Source organism: Oncorhynchus tshawytscha, linkage group LG16 (genome assembly GCF_018296145.1).
Source record: "Oncorhynchus tshawytscha isolate Ot180627B linkage group LG16, Otsh_v2.0, whole genome shotgun sequence".
NCBI lineage: Eukaryota > Metazoa > Chordata > Actinopteri > Salmoniformes > Salmonidae > Oncorhynchus > Oncorhynchus tshawytscha.
The window spans coordinates 3,837,444-3,849,058 of record NC_056444.1 but is presented as its reverse complement, the minus strand read 5'-3'; the positions used below and the strand labels follow the sequence as shown (position 1 = coordinate 3,849,058).

At 48.7% G+C, this 11,615-nt stretch overlaps 1 protein-coding gene across 2 annotated transcripts in view; it reads right to left on the bottom strand.

Moving 5' to 3' along the window:
* Positions 1 to 11,615, bottom strand: part of LOC112241313 (junctophilin-1) — an 80,904-nt gene that overhangs the window by 65,526 nt on the left and 3,763 nt on the right. For both annotated transcript variants that reach the window (XM_042298683.1, XM_042298684.1), the window contains exon 3: positions 8,450 to 9,224. In XM_042298683.1, the coding sequence (XP_042154617.1) occupies positions 8,450 to 9,224 (775 nt within the window). The remainder of the gene's footprint in view (positions 1 to 8,449; positions 9,225 to 11,615) is intronic.

Here is an 11,615-nt window from a genome sequence, read left to right as displayed (position 1 = left end):
GCCAGCACCTCTCCTAAACTGGTGTTCTACTCTGCTAGCCAGCACCTCTCCTAAACAGGTGTTCTACTCTGCTAGCCAGCACCTCTCCTAAACAGGTGTTCTACTCTGCTAGCCAGCACCTCTCCTAAACAGGAGTTCTACTCTGCTAGCCAGCACCTCTCCTAAACAGGTGTTCTACTCTGCTAGCCAGCACCTCTCCTAAACAGGTGTTCTACTCTGCTAGCCAGCACCTCTCCTAAACAGGTGGTCTACTCTGCTAGCCAGCACCTCTCCTAAACAGGTGGTCTACTCTGCTAGCCAGCACCTCTCCTAAACAGGTGGTCTACTCTGCTAGCCAGCACCTCTCCTAAACAGGTGTTATACACTGCTAGCCAGCACCTCTCCTAAACAGGTGTTATACACTGCTAGCCAGCACCTCTCCTAAACAGGTGTTCTACTCTGCTAGCCAGCACCTCTCCTAAACAGGTGGTCTACTCTGCTAGCCAGCACCTCTCCTAAACAGGTGTTATACACTGCTAGCCAGCACCTCTCCTAAACAGGTGTCACTACAACACATAGTCCTGGTCACTAGGGAGGAGTCACTACAACAACACATAGTCCTGGTCACTAGGGAGGAGTCACTACAACAACACATAGTCCTGGTCACTAGGGAGGTGTCACTACAACACATAGTCCTGGTCACTAGGGAGGTGTCACTACAACACATAGTCCTGGTCACTAGGGAGGTGTCACGACAACACATAGTCCTGGTCACTAGGGAGGTGTCACCACAACAACATACAGTCCTGGTCACTAGGGAGGTGTCACCACAACAACATACAGTCCTGGTCACTAGGGAGGTGTCACTACAACAACACATAGTCCTGGTCACTAGGGAGGTGTCACTACAACACATAGTCCTGGTCACTAGGGAGGTGTCACTACAACACATAGTCCTGGTCACTAGGGAGGTGTCATTACAACAACATACAGTCCTGGTCACTAGGGAGGTGTCACTACAACACATAGTCCTGGTCACTAGGGAGGTGTCATTACAACAACACATAGTCCTGGTCACTAGGGAGGTGTCACTACAACACATAGTCCTGGTCACTAGGGAGGTGTCACTACAACACATAGTCCTGGTCACTAGGGAGGTGTCACTACAACACATAGTCCTGGTCACTAGGGAGGTGTCATTACAACAACATTACAGTCCTGGTCACTAGGGAGGTGTCATTACAACACATAGTCCTGGTCACTATAGAGGTTTCACCACAGAGATATTTGGGGATTGAGGAAGAGTCATTAAGAATATAAAAGGCTGGGAGGAAGATGCAGGACTGGAATTATATGCATAATGTGTTGTAAATCTATCTCTCTGCTCCTCTCTCTCTCTGCTCCTCTCTCTCTATACTCCTCTCTCTCTCTAATCCTCTCTCTCTGCTCCTCTCCCTCTCTGCTCCTCTCTCTCTCTGCTCCTCTCTCTCTCTGCTCTTCTCTCTCTCTGCTCCTCTCTCTCTCTGCTCCTCTCTCTCTCTGCTCCTCTCTCTCTCTGCTCCTCTCTCTCTATACCCCTCTCTCTCTCTAATCCTCTCTCTCTGCTCCTCTCCCTCTCTGCTCCTCTCTCTCTCTGCTCTTCTCTCTCTCTGCTCTTCTCTCTCTCTGCTCCTCTCTCTCTCTGCTCCTCTCTCTCTATACCCCTCTCTCTCTCTAATCCTCTCTCTCTGCTCCTCTCCCTCTCTGCTCCTCTCTCTCTCTGCTCCTCTCTCTCTCTGCTCCTCTCTCTCTCTGCTCCTCTCTCTCTCTGTCTCTCTGCTCCTCTGTCTCTCTGCTCCTCTGTCTCTCTGCTCCTCTGTCTCTCTGCTCCTCTGTCTCTCTGCTCCTCTATCTACTACTCTTGAAGGAGAGGAATGCCGGCCAGCACTTATCTCTGTTCAGAGACCTGGTACACACCACGCCACACCTCCCATTCATACTCAGACAGTTGCACAGCCTGTTGGCTGTAATGACCTTTCCAAGAGAGGTTCATTCTGTGGAGATAAGGCTGAAGGCTTAGTAAGGGTCTGTGAATGAGGAAACTCACCGACACATTAACCTAGGAGACACATAAACACACAGACACACAGACTGGTCGTGGAAGCTGGCACCACAGAGGACTCTACACCAGCATCACGCTAGGCTATTGATTGGCTGGTCAAGACCATGAGGTCATTAGAATCTGCCCCAGGGGATGATTGGGCGGCTCGTTGAGGCCTGCTTTCTCATAGAGTGGTGTGAGTGTTTGTGTTGTGTGTGTTTGTGTGTGTGTGTTTGTGTTGGGTGTGTGTGTGTGTTTGTGTGTGTGTGTTGGGTGTGTGTGTGTTGGGTATGTGTTGGGTGGGTGTGTGTGTGTTTGTGTTGGGTGTGTGTTGGGTGTGTGTTTGTGCTGGGTGTGTGTTGGGTGTGTGTGTGTTTGTGTTGGGTGTGTGTTTGTGTTGGGTGTGTGTGTGTGTGTGTTGGGTGTGTGTGTGTGTGTTGGGTGTGTGTGTGTGTGTGTGTGTGTTGGGTGTGTGTGTGTGTGTGTGTGTGGGTGTGTGTGTGTGTGTGTTGGGTGTGTGTGTGTGTGTGTGTTTGTGTTGGGTGTGTGTGTGTTTGTGTTGGGTGTGTGTGTGTGTGTTTGTGTGTGTGTGTTTGTGTTGGGTGTGTGTGTGTTTGGTGTGTGTTGGGTGTGTGTGTGTTTGTGTTGGGTGTGTGTGTGTTTGTGCTGGGTGTGTGTTGGGTGTGTGTGTGTGTTTGTGTTGGGTGTGTGTTGGGTGTGTGTTGTTTGTGTTGGGTGTGTGTGTTGGGTGTGTGTGTGTTGAGTGTGTGTGTGTGTTGGGTGTGTGTGTTTGTGTTGGGTGTGTTGGGTGTGTTGGGTGTGTGTGTGTGTGTTGGGTGTGTGTGTGTGTGTTGTGTGTGTGTGTGTGTGTTGGGTGTGTGTGTGTTTGTGTTGGGTGTGTGTGTGTTTGTGTTGGGTGTGTGTGTGTGTATGTCCTCTCCTTTCTGTTATCCCATTACTTCTGTCCATCAAGACTCCCCAATATATCTATCCCTCCCTTGACCTCCTTCTCCTGCTCAGCAAATGAACTCCTCTCTCCATTTGACTGAATCCATTCTCATCCCCATTTCCTCTCCTCTTTCTCTCCCTCTCCTCTGTCAGTTGGTTTCCTCTCCTCTTTCTCTCCCTCTCCTCTGTCAGTTAGTTTCCTCTCCTCTGTCAGTTGGTTTCCTCTCCTCTTTCTCTCCCTCTCCTCTGTCAGTTGGTTTCCTCTCCTCTTTCTCTCCCTCTCCTCTGTCAGTTGGTTTCCTCTCCTCTGTCAGTTGGTATCCTCTCCTCTGTCAGTTGGTATCCTCTCCTCTTTCTCTCCCTCTCCTCTGTCAGTTGGTTTCCTCTCCTCTGTCAGTTGGTTTCCTCTGCTCTTTCTCTTCCTCTCCTCTGTCAGTTGGTTTCCTCTCCTCTTTCTCTCCCTCTCCTCTGTCAGTTGGTTTCCTCTCCTCTTTCTCTCCCTCTCCTCTGTCAGTTGGTTTCCTCTCCTCTGTCAGTTGGTTTCCTCTCCTCTTTCTCTCCCTCTCCTCTGTCAGTTGGTTTCCTCTCCTCTGTCAGTTGGTTTCCTCTCCTCTGTCAGTTGGTTTCCTCTCCTCTGTCAGTTGGTTTCCTCTCCTCTTTCTCTCCCTCTCCTCTGTCAGTTGGTTTCCTCTCCTCTGTCAGTTGGTTTCCTCTCCTCTTTCTCTCCCTCTCCTCTGTCAGTTGGTTTCCTCTCCTCTGTCAGTTGGTTTCCTCTCCTCTGTCAGTTGGTTTCCTCTCCTCTTTCTCTCCATCTCCTCTGTCAGTTGGTTTCCTCTCCTCTTTCTCTCCCTCTCCTCTGTCAGTTGGTTTCCTCTCCTCTGTCAGTTGGTTTCCTCTCCTCTGTCAGTTGGTTTCCTCTCCTCTTTCTCTCCCTCTCCTCTGTCAGTTGGTTTCCTCTCCTCTTTCTCTCCCTCTCCTCTGTCAGTTGGTTTCCTCTCCTCTCTCAGTTGGTTTCCTCTCCTCTTTCTCTCCCTCTCCTCTGTCAGTTCGTTCCCTCTCCTCTGTCAGTTGGTTTCCTCTCCTCTTTCTCTCCCTCTCCTCTGTCAGTTGGTATCCTCTCCTCTGTCAGTTGGTTTGCTCTCCTCTTTCTCTCCCTCTCCTCTGTCAGTTGGTTTCCTCTCCTCTGTCAGTTGGTTTCCTCTCCTCTTTCTCTCCCTCTCCTCTGTCAGTTGGTTTCCTCTCCTCTGTCAGTTGGTTTCCTCTCCTCTTTCTCTCCCTCTCCTCTGTCAGTTGGTTTCCTCTCCTCTTTCTCTCCCTCTCCTCTGTCAGTTGGTTTCCTCTCCTCTGTCAGTTGGTTTCTTCTCCTCTTTCTCTCCCTCTCCTCTGTCAGTTGGTTTCCTCTCCTCTTTCTCTCCCTCTCCTCTGTCAGTTGGTTTCCTCTCCTCTGTCAGTTGGTTTCCTCTCCTCTCTCAGTTGGTTTCCTCTCCTCTTTCTCTCCCTCTCCTCTGTCAGTTGGTTTCCTCTCCTCTGTCAGTTGGTTTCCTCTCCTCTGTCAGTTGGTTTCCTCTCCTCTTTCTCTCCCTCTCCTCTGTCAGTTGGTATCCTCTTCTCTCTCAGTTGGTTTCCTCTCCTCTTTCTCTCCCTCTCCTCTGTCAGTTAGTTGCCTCTCCTCTGTCAGTTAGTTTCCTCTCCTCTCTCAGTTGGTTTCCTCTCCTCTCTCAGTTGGTTTCCTCTCCTCTTTCTCTCCCTCTCCTCTGTCAGTTGGTTTGCTCTCCTCTTTCTCTCCCTCTCCTCTGTCAGTTGGTTTCCTCTCCTCTGTCAGTTGGTTTCCTCTCCTCTCAGTTGGTTTCCTCTCCTCTTTCTCTCCCTCTCCTCTGTCAGTTGGTTTCCTCTCCTCTTTCTCTCCCTCTCCTCTGTCAGTTGGTTTCCTCTCCTCTTTCTCTCCCTCTCCTCTGTCAGTTAGTTTCCTCTCCTCTGTCAGTTGGTTTCCTCTCCTCTTTCTCTCCCTGTCCTCTGTCAGTTGGTTTCCTCTCCTCTTTCTCTCCCTCTCCTCTGTCAGTTAGTTCCTCTCCTCTGTCAGTTAGTTTCCTCTCCTCTGTCAGTTAGTTTCCTCTCCTCTCTCAGTTGGTTTCCTCTCCTCTCTCAGTTGGTTTCCTCTCCTCTGTCAGTTAGTTTCCTCTCCTCTCTCAGTTGGTTTCCTCTCCTCTCTCAGTTGGTTTCCTCTCCTCTGTCAGTTAGTTTCCTCTCCTCTCTCAGTTGGTTTCCTCTCCTCTCTCAGTTGGTTTCCTCTCCTCTCTCAGTTGGTTTCCTCTCGTCTCTCAGTTGGTTTCCTCTTCTCTCTCAGTTGGTTTCCTCTCCTCTTTCTCTCCCTCTCCGCTGTCAGTTGGTTTCCTCTCCTCTTTCTCTCCCTCTCCGCTGTCAGCTGGTTTGCTCTCCTCTTTCTCTCCCTCTCCTCTGTCAGTTGGTATCCTCTCCTCTTTCTCTCCCTCTCCTCTGTCAGTTGGTATCCTCTCCTCTGTCAGTTGGTTTCCTCTCCTCTTTCTCTCCCTCTCCGCTGTCAGTTGGTTTCATCTCCTCTTTCTCTCCCTCTCCTCTGTCAGTTGGTATCCTCTCCTCTTTCTCTCCCTCTCCTCTGTCAGTTGGTATCCTCTCCTCTGTCAGTTGGTTTCCTCTCCTCTTTCTCTCCCTCTCCTCTGTCAGTTGGTTTCCTCTCCTCTTTCTCTCCCTCTCCTCTGTCAGTTGGTTTCCTCTCCTCTGTCAGTTGGTTTCTTCTGCTCTTTCTCTTCCTCTCCTCTGTCAGTTGGTTTCCTCTCCTCTTTCTCTCCCTCTCCTCTGTCAGTTGGTTTCCTCTCCTCTTTCTCTCCCTGTCCTCTGTCAGTTGGTTTCCTCTCCTCTTTCTCTCCCTCTCCTCTGTCAGTTGGTTTCCTCTCCTCTTTCTCTCCCTCTCCTCTGTCAGTTGGTATCCTCTCCTCTTCCTCTCTCTGGATCCACTGAGGCTATTCCAGGACAATGAAATCAGATCACCTCTACTGATCAATACCACAGCATGTCTGTCAGCTAGCTACTACATAGTGACGTTTACATAACCACTAACTAGCCACAGTGTTTATAAATGCTGGTTATAACACTGAAATACATCACAAAGCTATTTACAACATGCTTATAAGCAGTACAGGAAAAACCAGTCTATGTCCCATAGTTTTTTCTGGTGATGTCAGGCAGGAAAAACTCCTGGTTATAAACACAAGTCACCTGAAGAAATGTGTTATGGGTATCCACATCAGCTCTGTCCATTTCCTTCAAAAAACGGCAGGATATTTACACGACAGATAACCTCATCCACATCAGCTCTGTCCATTTCCTTCAATAAACTAATGTCATCCGCAAAAATGTGTCCATACCTTGTTAACTTTTTCTCTCTCAGTCTCTGTATATTCTGACTCTCTCTCTCAGTCTCTATATATTCTGACTCTCTCTCTCAGTCTCTGTATATTCTGACTCTCTCTCAGTCTCTATATATTCTGACTCTCTCTCTCTGTCTCTATATATTCTGACTCTCTCTCTGTCTCTATATATTCTGACTCTCTCTCTCAGTCTCTATATATTCTGACTCTCTCTCTCAGTCTCTATATATTCTGACTCTCTCTCTCAGTCTCTATATATTCTGACTCTCTCTGTCTCTATATATTCTGACTCTCTCTCTGTCTCTATATATTCTGACTCTCTCTCTCTGTCTCTATATATTCTGACTCTCTCTCAGTCTCTATATATTCTGACTCTCTCTCTCAGTCTCTATATATTCTGACTCTCTCTCTCAGTCTCTATATATTCTGACTCTCTCACACAGTCTCTATATATTCTGACTCTCTCACACAGTCTCTATATATTCTGACTCTCTCACACAGTCTCTATATATTCTGACTCTCTCACACAGTCTCTATATACTACCTATAATACTACTGAAAGAAAGACTGCGAAAGTTAAGTCTTGGCGGTAGAACACATACTGTTACAGATATTGAGTAGGTTTGTGATGACACAACTCTACGCAGCACATATTTGCTAAACCGCCAAACAGTAATCAGTCTTCTGAAGGGGAAAGGAGAGATGTACTGTCTGTGTCATAAATGGCACCCTATTCCCTATGTAGTGCACTACTTTAGACTAGACAGCCTATAGGAAGCTCTGGTCAAAAGTAGTGTGCACTATATAGGGAATAGGGTGCCATTGGGATGTGCCGCCCATGAAAAGGTCACATCCAGAACACCTGCTCTCCCCTGGATGCCGGTCCCTGGGTACCTGTCCCTGGGTGCCTGTCCCTGGGTGCCTGTCCCTGGGTGCCTGTCCTTGGGTGCCTGTCCCTGGGTGCCTGTCCCTGGGTGCCTGTCCCTGGGTGCCTGTCCCTGGGTGCCTGTCCCTGGGTGCCTTACCCTGGGTGCCTGTCCCTGGGTGCCTGTCCCTGGGTGCCTGGCAGTGTGTGTGTGTGTCTATCGTTATACAGCACACCAGATAAACTTGACATGGCCCAGAATGGACCTAAATCAGGCTGCCTGCCTCTGCTAAGTCAACACAGGTGAAACACTGTATGTGATATGAGAGGATAGAAGCATAGAACACAAAGAGTACACACACCACACACACACACCACACACACACACACACACATACACACGGACTAATAAACTGGTGGCACCACACAGAAGCACTGGTTGGTGATGGTAAATGAACATTAGGGCCCACTGTCATGAGACTGCTTTTATAGAAGGCTGGGTCTTCAATCCCAACTCTAGTTATATCAGGCAGAATGGGTGTGTAGGAAGGGCTTTGATCCCAACTCTAGTTATATCAGTCTTATCAGACAGAATGGGAATGTAGGAAGGGCTTTGATCCCAACTCTAGTTATATCAGTCTTATCAGACAGAATGGGAATGTAGGAAGGGCTTTGATCCCAACTCTAGTTATATCAGTCTTATCAGACAGAATGGGTGTGTAGGAAGGGCTTTGATCCCAACTCTAGTTATATCAGTCTTATCAGACAGAATGGGTGTGTAGGAAGGGCTTTGATCCCAACTCTAGTTATATCAGTCTTATCAGACAGAATGGGTGTGTAGGAAGGGCTTTGATCCCAACTCTAGTTATATCAGTCTTATCAGACAGAATGGGTGTGTAGGAAGGGCTTTGATCCCAACTCTAGTTATATCAGTCTTATCAGACAGAATGGGTGTGTAGGAAGGGCTTTGATCCCAACTCTAGTTATATCAGTCTTATCAGACAGAATGGGAATGTAGGAAGGGCTTTGATCCCAACTCTAGTTATATCAGTCTTATCAGACAGAATGGGAATGTAGGAAGGGCTTTGATCTTGCGTATCTGAATGTCTTTCTCTCTCTCTCACACATGCACACACACATATTCACACACGCCCCACATCCCCAGGGACCTACCTGGAAGCTGCTATTTCCACTTTCGTCCTGGCGATGGCCCCTGCCCTCCGCGCCCCCTCCACGGCCCGGTCCACCTTCTCTTTGGTTTTGGGGTTCTTTAGCGGAATCAGCTGCTTCCTTATTCCACGAACCAACACGTTATTCTTGTACTTCCCTTCTTCCTTGTTCCCCTCGGGGAAGGTGGTGCACCCGTAACCGTGGCGCTTGTTGTTCAGCCACTCCCCCTCGTACTTCATCCCGTTGGAACGTTCGCTGACACCGAACCCGTTGCGCTTGTCGTTCTTCCACTCCCCTGTGTACGTCTCGGTGGTGGTGGCATCCACGTGATCCTCCAACAGCAAGTCCTCCTCCGGCAGCTCTCCGTCGCCCAGGGAGACGGTGGAGTTGGCGTCCGCGTCGGAGGAGCTGATGCGGCTCATAGCGGCGTCACTGCGTGCCGAACTCCTCTTACTGGAGATGGACAACTTCGATTCGGACTTGTGTAGCCGACGGAGGCTCCCGAACAGCGACCCGTGCCGGAACAGACCCTTCTTCTTCTTCTTCCCGGTGGCCACTTCGCCGTCCGAGTGGAAGTTGAGGACGAACCCGCCGCGGCCGCCGGCGGGCGTGTCACCGGAGAGATCCTGGAGCACGGAGCCATTACTCTGCTCGGAGCGCAGGGATGCCAAGGAGGTACGTAGCGGGGACTGGATCACAGTGGCCATGCCGTACGGAACACTCTGGCGCACGCCATATCCATGCCGCATCCCACCCATCCACTGGCCCTGATATGAACCTGGAGGAGAGACAGGACACATCTGGGGTGAATAGATCGATCGGTTGGCTGGTTGATTGATTACTCGATTGGTTGATTGATTGATTTTAAAAGTAATAATTAAAAGCCACAGAAAGAAACTGACCCACCGGTCTCAACTAAGATACTAATTCCCTACAACAATATTTTTTTATTTTACCTTTATTTAACAAGGCAATTCAGTTAAGAACAAATTCTTATTTTCCCATTCCCTTATTTTCAATGTGGGTTAACTGGTCTAGGAACAGTGGGTGAACTGGTCTAGGAACAGTGAGTTAACTGGTCTAGGAAGAGTGGGTTAACTGGTCTAGGAACAGTGGGTTAACTGGTCTAGGAACAGTGGGTTAACTGGCCTAGGAACAGTGGGTTAACTGGCCTAGGAACAGTGGGTTAACTGGTCTAGGAACAGTGGGTTAACTGGTCTAGGAACAGTGGGTTAACTGGCCTAGGAACAGTGGGTTAACTGGCCTAGGAACAGTGGGTTAACTGGCCTAGGAACAGTGGGTTAACTGGTCTAGGAAGAGTGGGTTAACTGGTCTAGGAAGAGTGGGTTAACTGGTCTAGGAAGAGTGGGTTAACTGGTCTAGTGGGTTAACTGGTCTAGGAAGAGTGGGTTAACTGGTCTAGGAACAGTGGGTTAACTGGTCTAGGAACAGTGGGTTAACTGCCTGTTCAGGGGTAGAACGACAGATTAGTACCTTGTTAGCTCAGGGATTTGAACTTGCAACCTTCCGGTTACTAGTCCAACGCTCTAACCACTAGGCTACTCTGCAGCCCCATATCAAGCTCATGACTTTACTACGGATTAAATGGGAAGGATGCCCACCTGGTAGTACTTCAGATATACACTGAGTGTACAAAACATTAAGGTCACATTGATGTCACTTGTTAAATCCACTTCAAATCAGTGTAGATGAAGGGGAGGAGACAGGTTGGGGGGGCAATTGAGACATGGATTGTGTATGTGTGCCATTAAGTTTTTTTTCAAGAATGGTCCACCACCCATAGGACATCAAGCCAACTTGATACAACTGTGGGAAGCATTGGAGTCAACATGGGCCAGCATCTCTGTGGAATGCTTTCAACACGTTATAGAGTTTCAACTGAAAGGTCAGTGCTTGCAGTCATCATAGGCTACTCCCCCCAGAGACCACAGAGAGAAGACATGTCTCTGGGGGTTGAGAGAAGACATGTCTCTGGGGGTTGAGAGAAGACATGTCTCTGGGGGTTGAGAGAAGACATGTCTCTGGGGGTTGAGAGAAGACATGTCTCTGGGGTTTGAGAGAAGACATGTCTCTGGGGTTTGAGAGAAGACATGTCTCTGGGGTTTGAGTGAAGACATGTCTCTGGGGTTTGAGAGAAGACATGTCTCTGGGGTTTGAGAGAAGACATGTCTCTGGGGTTTGAGTGAAGACATGTCTCTGGGGTTTGAGTGAAGACATGTCTCTGGGGTTTGAGAGAAGACATGTCTCTGGGGTTTGAGAGAAGACATGTCTCTGGGGTTTGAGTGAAGACATGTCTCTGGGGTTTGAGAGAAGACATGTCTCTGGGGGTTGAGAGAAGCTTTCGCTGCCTGGGGGCCTGAATGGTGAGCAACAAGCAAAATGATAATGGACCAAACGTCTTCTCTACACTTGTTTTAACCACGTCTGAGGGAATTACCAAGTTTTGAAGAAAAGAGAAAAAAAAATTGCTTTTAAATCTTCATTCGATTTTTGGTCCAAATCGTGGCAGCCCTAATAAAACACCTCTTAAACCAACGCTCACCCTCATCCAAACCCTCACCCCAATCTCACCCAAACCCTAACCCTACATACATACCTCTTAACCCAACCCTCACCCCAGCGCTCACCCAACATCCATACCTTTTAACCCAACTCCAACCCTCACCCCAACTCTCACTCCAACCCTCACCCATAGCCGCGGAAAATAATATAGCAAAATAATGTAAATACATACACTACATGGCCAAAAGTATGTGGACTTGCTTCTATTCAGCCACAAGAGCATTAGTGAGGTCAGGGACTGATGTTGGAGCGATTCGGCCTGGCTCGCTGTCGGCGTTCCAATTCATCCCAAAGGTGTTCGATGAGGTTGAGGTCAGGGCTCTGTGCAGGCCAGTCAAGTTCTTCCACACCATTTCTGACAAACCATTTCTGTACGAAACTCGCCGTTGTTGCTCCTAGACGTTTCCATTTCAGAATAACACTTTCAGTTGACCGGGGAAGCTCGAACAGGGCAGAACTCTTACAAACTGACTTGTTGGAAACATCTACACCTGTCAGCAAGGGGTGTGGCTGAAATGTCCAAATCCACTCATTTGAAGGGGGCTCCACACACTGTGGTATATATAATGGTTATCATATGTAGATA